The 17,574-nt window shown below is 46.6% G+C and overlaps 1 protein-coding gene across 1 annotated transcript; it reads right to left on the reverse strand.

Moving 5' to 3' along the window:
• Positions 1-15,773: 15,773 nt before the first annotated feature.
• Positions 15,774-16,961, reverse strand: NGRN (neugrin, neurite outgrowth associated). Its single transcript, XM_070953577.1, has 3 exons — positions 16,712-16,961; positions 16,526-16,636; positions 15,774-16,454 (listed from the first exon to the last, which is right to left on the reverse strand). Exons 1-3 carry the CDS (start codon positions 16,819-16,821, stop codon positions 16,058-16,060), a joined length of 618 nt encoding a protein of 205 aa, XP_070809678.1. The 5' UTR covers positions 16,822-16,961; the 3' UTR covers positions 15,774-16,057.
• Positions 16,962-17,574: the final 613 nt, after the last annotated feature.

Consider the following 17,574-nt stretch of genomic DNA (forward strand, 5'->3'; position numbering starts at 1 on the left):
AAACAGTTTATGTCCAGGATGCAAGGGATCTGTAAATATTTTCACAGCCCTCTTTTTGACTCGTGCAGTACACAGGTCCTCAATGGAAGGCAGGTTGGTAGTAATTTGTTTTTTCTGCAGTTCTAATTATCTTCTGAAGTCTAGATTTGTCTTGTTGGGTTGCAGAGCCAAACCAGACAGTTATGGAGGTGCAGATGACAGACTCAATAATTCCTCTGTAGAACTATATCAGCAGCTCCTTGGGCAGTTTGAGCTTTCTGAGTTGGCGCAGAAAGAACGTTCTTTGTTGTGCTTTTTTGATGACGTTTTTGATGTTAGCTGTCCATTTTAGATCTTGCGATATGGTAGAACCTAGAAATTTGAAGGTCTCTACTGTTGATACTGTGTTGTCTAGTATTGTGAGAGGTGGAAGTATGGAAGGGTTTCTCCTAAAGTCTACCGCCATTTCTACGGTTTTGAGTGTGTTCAGTTCCAGATTGTTCTGGGTACACCATGAGGCTAGTTGTTCAACCTCCCGTCTGTATGCAGATTCATTGTCTCAAATGAGACCGATCACTGTTGTGTCATCTTGCAAACTTCAATAGTTTAACAAATGGATCACTTGAGATGCAGTCATTGGTATAGAGAGAGAAGTGGAGAGAGCACACAGCCTTGTGGGGCCCCTGTGCTAATTGTACAGGTATCTGATGTGATTCTGCTTAGCTTCACCTGCTGCTTCCTGTTCATTAGGAAGCTTATGATCCACTTACAAGTGTGTTCAGGTACCACTAGCTGATTTAGCTTAGTTAGAAGAATGTCTGGAATGATGGTGTTGAATGCTGAACTAAAGTCTACAAAGAGGACCCTTGCGTAGGTCTTTGGAGATTCGAGATGTTGTAGGATGTAGTGCAGAGCCATATTAACAGCATCATCTGTTGATCTATTTGCTCAGTATGCAAATTGCAGGGGGTCTAATAGCAGATCCGTGATGGTTTTCAAGTGAGACAGCACTAGCCTTTCAAAGGTTTTCATAACTACAGATGTTAAAGGTCTGTAGTCATTCAGTTCCTTGATGGTGGGCTTCTTCAGCACTGGGATGATAGTAGAGCATTTGAAGCAAGAAGGAACATAGCACATCTCTAGTGATTTATTGAAGATATGGGTGAAGATGGGGGCCAATTAGTCAGCACAGACTTTAAAGCAAGAAGGAGTTATCTTGTCTGGGCCTGGAGCTTTTCCTGGTTTTTGTTTGTGAAATAGGTCTTTCACTTCCTTTTTTGTGATCACTAGGGGTTGTGAACCCAATGGGATCTCAGCCTTCCTGGACAAACTTTGTCAGCATAAACAAGCCACGCTGAAACGAGTAATATCCGAGTTGGTAACGATGTTTTAATGCTGCTGTAAGCTAGATCCGAGGAAACGCTGAGCTCAAACAGTTCAAAGGCTTTTTGTAGTGCTGTGCCGCCCACCTGCTATGCCCTCTTTCCAACGAGCCACCTTTCCTCTGCGTCGGTCTCATGACGGCATCCCCGTCAACATCATTCCCCTCCGCTCCTTTCTCCAATGTTCTCCTTTCTCCCGGCTCCGACCACCTACCCCCAGTGCCATCGTCACCACACCCTGTAAAACGACACCCTGTTCTGCATTCAGGCAGGTCCACTTTCTCCACCAGTCCTTCCCTTCCCTGCGTTGTCGAGCGAAACAACGGGCTTGACATGGGATGGAGTCAGTTGTAGGACGTTTGGCTGTTGTTGGTGTGCTGAGATGGGGGTTGTGAAGATAGGTGGCTGTAGTTTCCTTTCAAACCTGCAGTAAAACACATTCAGGTCATCTGCCAGTTGTTGATTTCCTTCAGCTTGGAAAGGAGGTTTGCCATAACCGGTGATATTTTTAAGAGTTTTCCACATGTTTGCTGGTTCATTTGTTGAGAACTGATTCTTTAGCTTTTCAGAGTAGCTTCTTTTTCCTGCTCTGATCTCCCTTGTTAATAAATTTCTGGCCTGATTGTACAGCATTTTATCACCTTTTCTGTAGGCTTCCTCTTTGAAACAACGAAGCTGCTGTGAATGTAGGTTTAGCTGTGAACCAAGGTTTGTTGTTACTGTATATTCGCAAGTTCCTGGTGGGTACACATAGGTCTTCACAGAAACTGACATATGATGTTACAGTATGCAGAGGTACTTTCAAAAACATTTCAATCAGTGCAGCAGGGGTGAAATGCTCCCGGTTCGGACCGGATCACCCAATCTGGTAGCAAAGGAGGCGGGTGGTTTGGAGAACCGGTAGCAAAAATCCCTGCCCCCCCCCCATGCCCAGCTGAGCCGCACAATCATCAGAGGCTTTTTTTTTACTTTTACAAGCATTTTTTCCACAACCTCTTTGGCCAAAAAATGCTTTTAAAAGTAAAAAAAAAAAAGCCTCTGATGATCACTCGGCTCAGCTGGGATTGTCAAAGGCTTTTATAAGAAAAAAACCCTGATTGGCAGAGGCTTTTGAAAGCATTTTTTTACAACCTCTTTGCTGAAGAGGTTGTAGAAAAAATGGTTTTAAAAGTAAAAAAAAAAAAGAAATTGGCCATGTCCACCCAGTCACATTACCCCCACCCCCACCCCCAAACCACGCCCACAGAACCAGTAATAACAAATTTTAGATTTCACCACTGCAGTGCAGTCAAAGCACTTTGCTTCCTCTGTCCAGGTCTTCACTGATTTAATTGTTGGTTTTCTGGTTTTAAGTCTTTGCCTGTAAGCAGGTACAAGGTGAATCATGCAATGATCAGAGTGTCCCACAGCTACTCGTAGTAAGGACCGATAAGCATCACCAAATCCGCAAATTTGCTAAATTCCCCTTCTATTCCCTCATCTAAGTCATTTATGAAGATATTGAAGAGTACTGGGCCCAAGATGGAACCTTGTGGTACCCCATTGCTTACTTCCCGCCATGTAAACGTAGTATTGTTAAGGACTACTCATTGAGTATTGTCAGCCAGTTACAAATCCATCTGGTGGGTGATGCTGTCTATCCCACTTTTTTCTAGCTTACCAAAAATTAGGTTGTGATCTACCTTGTCGAATGCCTTGCTGAAATCTAAGTATACCTATGTCCACAGCATTTTGCTGGTCTACTAATTTAGTCACTATGTTAAAGAATGAAACAAGATTGGTTTGGCATGATCTGTTTTTAACAAACTCGGGCTGACCCCGAGTTACTTTACTCATTTCTACATGTTTTTATTATCTTTTCCAGTATCTTCCTGGATACTGATGATAGTCTGATTGGTCTGTAGTTTCCTCGGTCTGTTTTTTTTTTTTTTTCCTTTTTTGAAGATGGGAACCACATCAGCTTTTTTTGCAATCCTCTGGTAGTTCCCCAGTGCTTCAGGATTTTTGAAAGATATGGTGCAATGGTTCTGAGATGACATCTGCCAGCTTCTTTAGAACTCTGTTTAGTCCCTACTTCCATATGTGATTTGTTATCTAGTGCAGTGGTCACCAACTGGTGGTCCGCGGAGAAATTTTCATATTTTTGCATTTTTTATATTGCACTCATCCTCAAGCTATGGCCCCTGGGCGGTGCTGGAAGCTGCGGGAGCAAAGCACTGTTTTCATTTGCACGGCAACAGCATTTCGCCTTGGTATATTTGCGCCAGCCAGTGGCGCAAGGCAGCACTCGTCTCCTGCCGCTTGGACTCGGAGCGGTAAATGGCGACTGGTCCAGGGAGAAGCTGGATTTTGCTCTCCATTGCGGACCCGAAATCGGCCCCCTGCAAGCTCTCATCTCTTGAGGAGCGCTCCCTGAAGCGGCGCTGGAAACCTTGGTTGGGCTCGAGAGATGAGAGCTTGCAGGGGGCTGATCTGGCATCCGCAATGGAAAGCAAAATCCGGCTGCTCCCCAGACCAGATGCCGTTTACCGCTCCGAGTCCCAAGTGACAAGAAACAAGGGCTGTCTTGCTCCGCAATATACCAAGGCAGAATCCTGATGCCTCACTATAGCAGAGAGAAGAAGCTGGATTTTGCTCTCCATTGCGGACACCAGATCGGCCCCCTGCAAGCTCTCGTCTCTCGAGGAGCCCAACCAAAGTTTCCCGCACCGCTTCAGAGAACGCTCCTCAAGAGATGAGAGCTTGCAGGGGGCCGATCTGTCGTTCACAATGAACAGCAAAATCCAGCTGCTCCCCGGACCAGTTGCCATTTACTGCTCTGGGTCCCAAATGGCAGGAGATGAGGGCTGCTTTGGGCCACCAGCTGGCACAAATATACTGAGGCAAATGCTGATGTTGCGCAAGTTCAAGTAGTGCTTCGCTCCCACACTTCTCCCTGCCCTTGTTGATGCTTCATGCACCTCGGTCTCAGCCCCAAGACACTGGCTGGCCCATGAGATGAGAGAGAGAGAGAGAGAATGAGAGAGAGAATGAAAGAAAGAGAATGAGAGAGAGAGAGAGAGAGAATGAGAGACACAGAGACAGAGAATGAAAGAGAAAGAAACCGAATGAGAGAGAATGAGAGAGAGAGAGAGAGAGAGAGAGAGAGAGAGAGAATCAGAGAGAGAGTGAGAGAATGAGAGAGACAGAGAGAGAGAATGAAAGAATCAGAGAGAGAATGAAAGAGAGAGACAAAATGAAAGAGAGAATCAGAGAGAGAGAGAGAGAGAATCAAAATGAGAGAATCAGAAAGAGGGGGGAGAGAGAGAGAGAATGAGAGGAGGGAGAGAGCCTGAAGGACTCCATCCAGTCACTGGGAGTCCAGGCGCTTCAGCAAGCGGCGTGCTGGATTCGTATTAGTGGTCCGCAGGATTTAAAATTATGAACTACTTGGTTCCTGAGGTCCAAAAGGTTGGGGACCCCTGAGCTAGTGGCTTTTGCTTGGAATTAGGTTTTAAAGCTTGTGAAGATTATCTCCCCTCCCTCAGTTTTAGATTAAAACCGTTTTGATAAGATGACCTCTAGACTAAACTGCCTCTCTCAGTTCAAGCTGAAGGAAATTCCTTTATTTTTGTTGCTCCAGAGTTGAATCAACAATTTAAATGATAAGAAAGCAATTTTAACAAAAGACCAGGAACATCTTCTGAACAATATGAGCCTTTTGACACTAGAAGTGCCTGGCATGCAAACTGTTAGCTATCTTATGCACAAGCTGGATAGCTATCTCCCTGGAATGCCTTAGCAAAAAACTTCCTTGATAGCAAAAGGCAAGGCCTGCTGAATTTTGAGATAACTGTTCTTATTGATAGGAATGTCCAAAATGTCCCATATGAAGATGGAATAGTTGCTTTGGGATAGCCATGTCTCATCTCTGGATTTGCCTAGGCTAAAGTTTCTCAACCTTGGCACCTTCAAGATGGGTGACTAGAACTCCCAGAATTCCCCAACCAGGGGTCATTTTAGGAGTTGAAGTCCTAAAGTTGCCAAGGTAGGGAAATACTAGATATTGGCAATGGCAGCTGACTGGAGATGGGAGTGAGGGATGAAGTGGCCCCTCCAGTGGAATATGTTATGGGGAAACTGCCTGGGGGGGGGATTATGAGCATTAGACTTGCTGTACACACATAGTAATATCCTTCCTTTCAGTTTGGCTTGTGTCCAAAACCCAGAAAAAATATTATAATTTTTATCTTTGTGTTAAAACAGCAGCTGATGGGGGGAAAATCTTGGCAGAATGAGGTGGGTTGTTCTGAGTTCAAAGCTGGACTTCCCCCCCTCCCATCCTGATTTATTCCTGATTTGTTTCTTGGGAGGGAGAAAGAGAAGGAAAAACCAATCTAAAGATGAGTCTTGAGGACATGTTTCTGTTTAAGTTTCTTTTGTAATCTATGACTAAGAAGCTGGTGGGATGGTGGTTATTCCCAAAGAGCATCAACAAATGTTTGGTGTTTCCTTTGGACAACCACAAGTGCTTTCTCCCCACAACTGAGGTGAAGCGCTCTCCATCCACCCATCCTTCCTCCCTTTCTGGAGTCAGCAGAAAACTTTACATCATGAACTATGTTGTCTCCATTGCTACTCTTAGCCTGCTTCTCCTGCCTCTGGTACCTGTCCTCTGCAGTTCTCCAAGCCTCATTGCCTAAGATATCTCACACACACTCAGGCTGCCTCGTGGGATGTGAAAATAAGGATTCACAAGTACATGAGTCGCCTCTGTGAAAGAAAAAGAGCAAGAGAGATGCTGGACTAGAAGACCTTTTGAGTTTTGAGGTCTTCTAGTCCAGCTCCTGCTAAAGCAGGAGACCCTACGCCATTTCAGACAAAAGGATGTTCAGTCTCATCTCGAAAACCTCCAATGATGAAGCACAACCAAAGAGGGGAGGCACAGAAGATTAATAAGAAAATTACAATGGCTTATCTTGACTTCAGGCTGTCAACAAGATAAAAGCAACATTATGGAGACAGGCCAGGAAAATATTTGTGCCAAGATTAGAGCAAGGCTTTCTCCCCTTGCTCTCTAACCTTGGCACAAACTTTCTCCTGGCCTGTCTGCATAATGTTGCTTTTATCTCATTGACAGCCACCTTCAAGGCCCATTGAAGCCAGATTTTTCCCCCAAATCCCTGAACAATAAATCGAGAAATTTTATAAAAAGGGAAAACTCCTTTTGCAAAGGAGTCAAGATGATATAATTTCTAAAAGAAGAAAACAAAAGCTGGAGAAGAGGGGAAAATAAGTTTCTGTTAAGATTGAGCCACTTCGCTTCTTTCAAACCTTAATGATTTTCAACTTGCCAATGAACTGGGGGGAGGGAAGGGGGACATGGAATGCCGAGAACGTATGTGGAGATCATGTGCTTTATTGAACCATGCAGGAGCACCCTGATAAGTTTTCTGGAAAAGAACTTGTCAGTAATCGACGCCCTCTTTCCCAGCCGAGTCACTGAGGCACCTCTCGCTTGCAGGAGGAGGAGGAGGGCGGCGTAAAGCAGCGCCACCTGAAATGCTGGTAGGCAGAGGTAGAATTCTTGTTTTCCTCCCCCAAAATTAAGGTGCGTCTTATACTCTGAAAAATATGGTATGTCTCTTTTTTTACTTTTTCTTCTGCCACTAGGTGGCACTACAGGTTAACTTTTCAGCTCAGTATTTTTACTTCTCTAAAGTTGTTTCAAATCATTAAGCAATCAGCATTTGTAACAATCCATTAAAAAAAAAAGTATATTCCATTCAGTCCATTCAAAGCCTTAATATCCAATTATTTTTAAAATCCCCAAATCTTCTTCAATGGAAATTTAGTAAGTGCTTAATAGGCTTCCAGTCGCGCATTCCTTGCCGCCCAAATTTCCAGATGTGGGTGTGAATACACACCCGTACCCACTCCTCACTCTCAGCCAATCTTCTCCACCCCACAGATCTTCCAGGTGGATTAAAGAGAAACTTTCTAAGATGAATAAAATTGAATCTATCTTACCTTGATGTCACAGGCCGCCCCAGCTTTTTAGGAACTTTTGGGTCGCTTTCCAGTGTCTGATTTGAAGAGCTTCTTCCGGTCTCTCCAGGGAGTTTGCAATCTCCCTGTGTTGACCAGTACGTGCTATTCTTGTTGGTCGTCCCTACAGGATGACTTAGGTCACAGAGGACCCTTGGACAGTGGGGATATTGATGATTCAATGGGAGCCCCCAAAGAGTCCATCGTACCGCTGCAATGCTGGCCACGCCTCCTGACGCTGGCCACGCCTCCGAGATTATGCGTGGATTTTTGTGGGATCAATGGTGTCTGTTAAAACAATGTACCCCTTCCCCCTTATGACGGACATGCTGAGATACCTGGCCAAGGAAAGGTATTCACCAAGATGAACTTGACGGAAGTGGATTACCAAGTGAGAATAAAATAGGGCAACGAGTGGAAAACCACTTTCAATTGTCCTTTAGGGTGCTTCCAATTCTGGGTAATGCCGTTCAGGCTGCTGGGAGCACCTGCAGTATTCATGTAACTAATCAATGAGGTGCTGCACGAACACCTGTATAAAGGATGTTGGTGTACCTGGTGTACAATTTCTGGATGGCAGTAAGATTCCATTTGAAGTACGGACTGACCACAAGAACTTAGAAGGCTTAAAGACCCCAAGAAAGGTGTCCCTTAGGCAAGTGCGATGGGCTCAGTACTTTAATTCAATTTTCTCTTCCCTTCCTCACTGATGTGCTCTCTCAGATGCCCCAATACAAAAGCACCCAAGAGGAAATAGTGCCATTATCTCCTCCTGGTAACTGGCAGTCTCAGCAAGATGGTGGCTGCTAGCTACTCCCCAGCCGACAGTACACTGACCCAATGACTAAAGGAAGCCCTGAAGGAAAACAAATGGTTCAAAACCCACAAATCCGATCTGATGAGGGGGGACCTGACATGGAAGGGAGACAAACTGTATGTTCCAGCCAGCCAGAGGAATCAGCTCCCACAAAGAAGCCACAATGTAAAGCTGGCTGATCACTTTGGGTTTGTAAAGACCCTTCACTTGGCAAAAAGAGTGTTTTGGTGGCCTGAAGAAAAACATAGAAAACTATGTGACCAGATGCCCAGCGTGCGCATCCCTGAAGTGATTGCCAGGGAAGACTCCTAGGTTCCTACAACCGGTAGCCAACCCCAGCAGACCATGGAAGGAAATTGCCATGGATTTTATAGTGGAATTACTGGAAAGTAATGGGAGCACTGTAATTTGGATTGTGGTTGACCTGTTCCCCAATAAGCACACTTCATTGCGTGTCTAAAGCTTCCCTCAGCTCAGAGTCTGGCCAATATGTTTGTGCAGCATGTTTACTGGCTGCATGGAGTCCCAAGGTGCATTATTTCCTACCTGGGGATGCAGTTTACAGCAAAATTTTGGCCAGAATTTATCCAACAAATAGAGTCTGCTCAGGGGCTTAGTTCGGGTTCCATCTGAGTACCAATGGGTGCTCACAATGTTAGCACAGACAGGCTAGTAAAATGGTTCCATGAAAAATACCCTCATATTTTATACCTAAGATTAAGCTAAGACCACCTAAATAACAATGAAAGTCTGGCAGTCTGGTGTGAATAAGTTTGTCTGGAACGAGAAAAAGCCGAGAGTGAAATTGAAAATTATGCAAGATGTTCCGGAAAGAGGAGGCCTTAAACTCCCAAACCTACAGTTATATTATGATGCAGCAGCTTTAACTTTAACAAGTGATTGGTTTGGAAATAAAAAGGCTGGAATATTGAATGCAGAAAGTTTTGATCTTGAATTTGGATGGCATGCTTACTTATTTTATGATGATAAAGTTGATAAAGTATTTAAAAGTCATATACTCAGAGACTCTTTGATGAGAGTTTGGAAGAAGCACCGACTCAAATGGGATTATAAAATACCGCTATGGCTGGATCTTGGTCATACCTTGTGGAATACAAATATAATGTCACTCGGGGGGTTTTTATACAAAGAGGTTCTTTTTACAGATGCGGGCAGATGGCAGCTGAAGACATTGCAGACACTGTTGGACGAAGGGATTAATTTAACCTGGTTACAATATAATCAATTACAAATGAGATGGAAAGAGGACCAAAAAACTGGTATTATACTGCATGAGGAAGAATTAGTTAGACATATAAGAGAGAAAGGTCCAATGCATATTAAAAGGCTTATAATGTTTTGTTAGAAAGGGACTCAGAAACTGAATTAGTTAAAGATTGTATGATTAAGTGGGCACAAAATTTTGAAGAACCAGTGATGTTGGAAACATGGGAAAAAATTTGGGTTCAGAATGTTAAGTTCACACAGTCGCAGAATTTGAGGGAAAATTTTTATAAAATGTTTTATAGATGGCATTTGGATCCTAAAAAGTTGTCATGTATGTACCCTAATGTTCAGCCAAAATGTTGGAGATGTGAATGTTTGGATGCTACGTATTATCATATATGGTGGACCTGTAGGAAAGTTAAGGCTTTTTGGATAAAAATTTGGTGGGTCATGCAGAATGTTTTGAAGAAAAAAATTCAATTTTCTCCACAATTGTTTTTATTGGGTATAGTTAAGGGTTTTACACGGGGTGAAATAAAACTAATATTGTATATGATAACAGCAGCAAGATTGTTGATAGGTAAATATTGGAAGAATGAAGCTTTGCCTACTATCGAGGAATGGACTTTGAAGATGGCCAGTTTTGCAGAGATGGCGAAGATTTCAGCGTATTTAAAAGATTGTTCACAAGAGACTTATGAATGGGAATGGAAAAGGTGGATAGAATATGTTCAGAACAAATACCAAACTAGAAAGTATCAAATAGCTTTTATTTGAAAATAATGTATTAGAAATATTTTAATGTAAAGAGACAAAGAGGAAAAATTATATAGGGGGAGGGATGGGTTCAGGTTTATATATTAGTGTTATTAGTTATGAGTATGTAATAGGGAAGTCTGGGGGGGGAGGGTTAGGGAGGGTTAGGGAGGATGGGAAGTTTGGGGAGGGAGGTGGGGGGGTGAAAAAAGGGGTGAAAATGTAATTGTAAAACTTTTGCAATAAAAAAAAAAAACAAAAAAACAATGAATCTATGCTTAATATTTTCCAGGTGCCCTTTTCCTTCAGGGGGCCAGCATGTCAAGATTGAATTGCTTTGCTTCTTTCAAACCCTAATGATTTTCAACTTGCCAACGAAATCGGGGGAGGGAAGGGGGGACATGGAAGGCTGGGAATGTATATGGATATTGTGTGTCAAGGTCACTGCTGCAGGTGCTTGTGAAAGAGATGGACTGTTCCCACAACAAAAGAAAGTCTCATAATTGGACAATGTGATCATCAGGAGAGGGAGGAGGAGAAATATTGTTTAACTGGCCAAGCATTTGCACGGGAATCTAGAGCTCATTTTGTTTCTTCAGTACCAACATGGTGTATCCAATAAAGTTTTACTTTTGGGAATTCAATTCTCCCAAGAGTGTTTCCTTGTTTTGGATTTGCTAATTGGACAGTTGACAGAAGGGAGGGAGGGAAGGAAGGATGGACCTATAAATGGAGGATGCCAACTGGGTCACTCAAACAAAAGGTGAGCCACTTTTAGGTTTCCATACTTCTCCAGTCTCTGCATTTGCCCTTGCTCTGCTACGAGAAAAGGGAAAAGGACAGTCTTCCACCTCTGGAGACCATTCTCCAAGGGACAACTTCATTCCTGGTTCAGAGCATCAGAACAGGCAGCCTACAACCTACAAGTTTGAGAACTTTCTGCAAAATTGGTTCCGCTGATGAATACAAGGCCAGTAAGGACTAGCAGGAACGAAGCAGAAATGACTTTGGAGAACATCCTAAGGGACATCAAGGTCACTGGCTGGGTGGTAGCACACCTCCGTCAGCAGCTGATCAGACACGTCTAGTCAGGTTGGATTCATCTGCCAAAGTGAAAACAGGTGAGTGGTTCTCCAGGTTCTCTCTGAAATATCAGGAATCACCCTGAAAGACAGCATCTTAATCCCTTTCTTTCTATGTTCAGATATAAGATTTTTTAGATTTAAGATTGTTAAACTGTTAAGATTAGTTTTGATCTTAGCTTTAAGATTAGTTTTGAGCTTTACGTACTGATAAAGTAATCTTTGTTGATTACTTTTTCTGACATGGGTCTGGATCGATATCCATTGTTGATGGGGGATTCGTCTCAATGGATTGTATTCTCTAATCCCACAGCAAAATTTCACACTCTTTGGAAGACCATGATGAGATCGTGCACCTTCAGGCATCTTGCAGGGAATCCTCCCTTGGTAAATGGACAATCTCTTCATCTGCAATGTTTTGGCACCCCCCCCTTCACCCCAAAATTCTCTCCCAAAGGGATGAGAACCTGAAATCCAGGTTGGCCAAGTACCTCTGTCTGATCAGTAAAGCTGGAATCATTCAAAAGTGTTTATATCTGTCCCTATGGTAACCCTGGACATTCTGTGTTGCAAATAAATTTTTCAGAGTAGAATCTGAGGATGAAAGCGATGTCAGTGAAGAAGGCAAGGAACGCATCAGTGATGGCTATCAAGAGGTAAGCTTGGAAGGGGAAGGAAACATCCAGTCCTTCTCCTTACCACTCATCTCCCCTGGTAGCCAATCTTCATTTTCACAGAAGCGGGAATAAGCTTTCATTTGGACAAGAGGTCACTTCTTTATTCCTTCCCGAGTGGTCAAAGGTTAGCAATCCTCTTTCTGTTTCAGCTGTGCAGGAGTCTATAACCACACAGTTTTCAATCTTTTTAAACTGTTGCATTTTGAAACCAAAACCATTTTAAACCATTACTGAATAATAATAACTTTATTGTCATTATACGTGTTTACACAGTATACCCAGTGGTGAAACCCATTTTTTTACTACTGGTTCTGTGGGCGTGGCTTGGTGGGCGTGGTGTGGCTTGGTGGGTGTGGCAGGGAAAAGATACTGCAAAAGATCTCCCATTTCTGGGGGAAGGATATTGCAAAATCTCAATTCCCACCTCCCTCTGGGGCCAGCCAGAGGTGGCATTTGCCAGTTCTCCAAACTACTCAAAATTTCCACTACCTGTTCTCCAGAACCTGTCAGAACCTGCTGGATTTCATCCCTGAGTATACCTATACAACGAAATTCACTTAACACCCAAAGATCAGGTCCAACACACATAACAATCCCCAAACACACCCCCACCCACCACAAATTTCCCACCCCTAAACCACCCAAACACCCACACAACAGACCAAGTAATGCTGTCCAACAGCTCACTGATGGTGGCCCTTTAATTCATTGTTGAGTGCAATTATAGCTCTGGGATTAACTATTCAGAAAACATGTGGTCCGAGTTTTAATTGTTCTGTATCTTCTGCCAGAAGGCAACAGTCCAAAAAGATTGTAAGTAGGATGGGACGAGTCTCTGAGAATGTTATGCAACTTCCTCAAACAGCGATATGCGAAGATGTCATCCAGGGCTGGTAGCTGGAGCCTGATGATATTCTGGGCAGTTTTAATGATTCTCTGTAGAGCTTTTTTGTCCACTAGAGAGCTGCTCCCATACAAAGAATGCCGTATGTCAAGACACTCTCAATGGTGCTGCGATAGTAGGACAGAAGTAGATGCTGAGATAGATTTATCTTCCTGAGCATTCTCAAGAAGTACAGCCTCTTCTGCGCCATAAAGTAATGGGTTTATACTGTATTTCCCAAAAAGAAGACTGGGTCTTATATTAATTTTTGCTCCAAGACCCATTAGGGCTTATTTTCTGGTTGGGTCTTATTTTGGGGGAAATACAGTACTAAAATGCAACTGTCTGGCATCTTAACTGAGTTTATTTTGGGGGTAGGGCTCAAGGTGGACTCAGCCTTCCATCCTTCCAAGGTGGATAAAATGAGGACCCAGATTGTTGGGGGCAAAATGCTGACTCTGTAAACTGCTTAGAGAGGGCTGTAAAAGCACTGTGAAGCGGTATATAAGTCTAAGTGCTATTGCTATTAAGAGCATCCTGAAAAATCATTTTCTGGTTAGGTAGGTCTTATTTTTGGGGAAATATGGTATCAGTTTTTTTAAAAAATTTTGATTTATATGCCGCCCTTCTCCGGGAACTCAGGGCAGCTTACAATGCGTTAAGCAATAGCCTTCATACTTTTGTATATTTTATACAAAGTCAGCTTATTGCCCCCACAAACTGGGTCCTCAATTTACCTACCTTAGAAAGGATGGAAGGCTGAGTCAACCTTCAGCCTGGTGAGATTCGAACTTACAGTAATTGCAGACAGCTGGTGTTAATCACAATGCTATCAGTCTGCTGAGCCACCAGGCCCTATTTAGTTCCAATAGTTTCACTATTGATGCAGGAGAAGCCTAAGTGGTTGAGTCCTCAGCCCATCGCCCCTTGATGGTTTGGTGATTATAACGCTGCCTACATTTCAGGACTATCACAAGAAAATATGGGTCCCTACATGTTTAGTTTCCTATGGCCATCCCTATGTACTGTAGATCTTGGGATGTTGGCAATATCCAAAGCCTTGCTAGATGGCCTTCCATCCAGCTGTGCCAAGATAGGGGCCGTGTGTGTCTATTTTAGACTTATGAGTTGAGTCGCCAGAAGTGGTCACCGCAGTCTTTGCGCATCTTGTTTGCCTCTTGTTTTCCTGTCTACATTACGCATTTAGGTGGAAGGTAAGTTGGGTTTTGTTCTATAAATGTAGGTTTCATTCTTTGGATTGCTGTTCTAGCTGTTGGTTTTTACTTTATACACTGCCAAAAGTCATTGCTGGGAGATGTGCAGCCATAGAAATATGATGGGAGGGGGGGGGGGGAGAAAAAGAAAGAGTAAGGGGGGGGGGGAAAGAATCTTATTATTTATATATATGTAAAGGGAAATTATGAGATCTTTACTACTTGTACACAATGAGGTGCATTTCATTTTGAAGTTATTGGAAAGTATTCTTTCTCATCGGTTCAGTATAAAATGGAGAATTCAGCCGAGCTCAGCTCCTAGGCACAGACTAGACAGGGAGATCCAGGTTGTTTTCTTGGCAACAGCATAGATGTTCTTTTCCATGCCATGTTTTATTTCCTGTGACCCTCAAGATCATCAAGATATCTGATTCTTTGCTGCTCTCTGAGCCTGTTTCCTTGTAGACGTTTCATTACCAAACTAGGTAACATCATCACTGTTATCTGTGCATCTGGACTCCACATGTGCCTGGAGAAATGGCTCTGCATCCCACTTCCGGCATGCGTGCCATAGGTTCGCCATCATGGGTATAGAGTCTCCTGCTCAAGTAGGGGGTTGGACTAGAACAGAGGTCATCAACTGGTGGTCCGCAAGAAAATTTTGGTTGTCTGCAGTGCACCCGGGTGGAGGAGCTGCTCCGGGATGACCAATGGCCAGTCCTGTGACTAGAGCTCTGGAATATGGGACCGGCCAGGCAGCTTGTGGTGGGGCTGGAAATCTCCGCTGTAGAGGGAGGTACATGGAACTTGCAACTTTCAGGTGGTGGCAAGGGGTAGCGCAGCCCTCACCAGCCGGAACAAGGTAATGGTGCTGTTGCGGCAAGGCAGGGAGGTGGCGCAGGCAGGCCGAAGCAAGATGATGGCAACCCCTGGCTCTTTCGTCCCCCTGCTGTGGCTTCCTGTTGGATGATCCCACCACAACCTGGCCACGCCCCTCACCCACCCAGTCACTCCTCGCCTCGCCTGAGAAGGGAAAGGCGAGGGATGGAGATTCGCTCCATATTCCAGAGTGGAAGTGAAGCTTGATCTCTTACTGGGTCTCGCGGGCGTTTCTTCCAGCCCTTGTTGGTGCTGCGCATACCTCGGTCGCGCTGGAGAATCAGAATGAGAGAAAGATACTGAGAGAGATGAGAGAAAGATGAGAAAGATACTGAGAGATGAGAGATACTGATATGAGAGATGCGAAAGAGATACTGAGAGATGAAAGCAAAAGGTACTGAGAGAGTGTTTAAGGTTGCAGAAACAGCCAGCCAAGCTAAGTGCCTGAAGGACCCCATCCCATCACTGGGAGTCCAGGTGTTTCAGCGAGCGGTGCACTGGATTCGTATTAGTGGTCCATGGGATTTAAAATTATGAATTTAGTGGTCCCTGAGGTCCAAAAGGTTGGTGACCCCTGAACTAGAACACCTCCAAAGTCCCTTGCACCGCTATTATTCTGTATACTTCTGTATTTCTGATTAAGCACAACCTCCCAACAAAGGTTTACATAAAAATCATTCCCTTCTAAAGTGGCATACAGGAACAGTCCTGAAGAGCTTCTTCCCAGGACTGCCAGGTCTTGCTTAAGGTGCAGCCATCCCAGGTTGGTAGAAGGCTGCCATGGGACCCTGGAAACATGGACTACATTGGTCTTTACTGAAGCTGGAATTAAAAAAGAGACGCTTGACAGTTGTGGATCACGGAGTTTATTTGGGTGCTTTCCCTCCAAGGGAGCGCAGGGGCTCCTCTGTCGCTTGCCATAATGCTTCCTTGGGTGGGGGGGGGGGGGAATCGGTGTTTGTCTGGAACTATTCCCACCTTGTTTCAAAAGCCTCTTCCATTCCTCGCTCTGCGGTTCCCTTCCCATCCTCGGCCGGTTCGTTTACGAAGCTCTTTGGCTCTCAGCCGGCCAGGAAGCGGTTTGAGGGGACAAGAGGGGAAGCAGCCGGGCCCCCTCCCTGCCCAGGCGCAGCGTCAAGAGGCGGCCGGCCCGACGGCGCCTCCTCGGTTGCCTCTCCCGCCAAGCTCCGCCGCGCCGCTTCTTTCCCCGCTCAGCCACGGGCTCCCTCGGGCCGCCTGCCCGCCGCTACCGAAGGCTCCTCGGCGGGGAGTCCCGGGAGGCGGCCTTCGTCTCCGGCCGCAGCCCGGGTGGAGCTCCGGGGCGGGCGGCAGGCTCAGCGCCCCCGGGGCGGTTCCGCCAGCGGGCGCGGGGTTCGGGCGGGCGCCGGCGCGGGCGTCCTGCTTCAGGCCCCGCTCGGCCGACGGGCAGAAGCGGCTCTTCAGCACCCGGCGGATGACCTCGCGCGTCACGCCGAAGCCTTGCGCCAGCCGGCCGGCCGGCCACTCCTCGGGGAAGGCGCGGCGGAGGAACCTGCGGAGGGAGGCGGAGGGTCAGGCGGGGCTGGACGGGCCTGGACTGGGTCCCCGCGCGGCTCTCCTTACCGGATCTGCTCCATCGCGCGGAGGGTCAAGGCGCGCTCGGGGGGCTCCGCGGGCTCCATCAGCTTCCGCAGCCGCCGCTCGCGGGTCTGCCGGGCCCGGCACTGCAGCCTCCTGCGGGCGAGAGGCGGGTCAGGCGGGCGCCGCGGGGGGGGGGGGTCGCCGCGGGCGGGGGGGGTCGCGCCTAACCTCTCCAGCTCCTGCAGCTGCTCGTCCAGCGCCGGGACTCCCTTGTCGGCGCGCGCGGCCGCCAGCCCGGCCAGCAGCTTCCGCGGGTCCGGCACCCGCGGGGGCTTCATGGCCGGAAGGCTCGGCCTCCCTGCGCCCCTCCGGATCGGCCCTTCGGGTCGGGGACTCGGGGGCGCCTGCGCGGCCCGGAGACGAGACGAGGCTGAGGGAGGCCGCCTCCCCCCCCCCAGCACCCCCCAAAGCAGCAGCAGCAGCAGCAGCAGCAGCAGCAGCAGCAGCCAGGCGGTTCTGCGCCTGCGCCTCGCTTGCTTCCGCCTCTCCCCCCCTCGTGGGGCGGGGCAGAAGGTTGGCAGCGTCCCCGCCCCTCTCTCCGAAGGCGCTTGCGCAGAAGGCCCGCTGTGGATTCGAATGAAGTGCCCGAGGCTGGCGCGTTGCTTTGCGTTCGGAGTCTCGGGCGTTCGGTTCCCCGCTTTTTGCGTTGTTTGCGTAAAAGTGTTTTGCCGCAACGGTGGGCTGAGGAGGCTGCCATGCGAGGCTTCAGTCGCAGGACTCTAAGGAGAGAGGCCGAAGCCGCCGCCTCTGGTCGGTCTTAGCGGGGGACGCGGTGTCCCTAAAAGGCGAGGCTGACGTGCCCTTGCGCTGCTTGCGGCCCCGGAGGCTTCCAGGGAGGCTGCCAAGAGCTGAGCTGCGGGAAGGCAGGGCTGACCGAGCCAGGCTGGGAAAACCTGCCGGCGGAGGTGCAGTGAAGCCCCCAACAGCTTAACCTTTTTGCCCACCATCTTGTGCGTCCAATGGCCGGGCCGTTTGTCAGCCTCAGCGTCATCCAGTTCAGGGTCTTTATGAAGAAGGGCTCGGCTCAGACA

This window comes from Pituophis catenifer, unplaced genomic scaffold, assembly GCF_029215685.1.
Source record: "Pituophis catenifer annectens isolate HBS135680 unplaced genomic scaffold, rPitCat1.0.hap2 SCAF_14, whole genome shotgun sequence".
Lineage (NCBI taxonomy): Eukaryota > Metazoa > Chordata > Lepidosauria > Squamata > Colubridae > Pituophis > Pituophis catenifer.

What these genes read in the sequence shown, in the direction of transcription:
- NGRN (XM_070953577.1), bottom strand. Translation starts at nt 16,821, where the DNA reads ATGAAGCCCCCGCGGGTGCCGGACCCGCGGAAGCTGCTGGCCGGGCTG. An exon ending in CAGCTGCAGGAGCTGGAGAG is followed by an intron (nt 16,637 to 16,711) that starts GTTAGGCGCGAC and finishes TCTCGCCCGCAG; the next exon opens with GAGGCTGCAGTGCCGGGCCC. An exon ending in CGCGCGATGGAGCAGATCCG is followed by an intron (nt 16,455 to 16,525) that starts GTAAGGAGAGCC and finishes CTCCCTCCGCAG; the next exon opens with GTTCCTCCGCCGCGCCTTCC.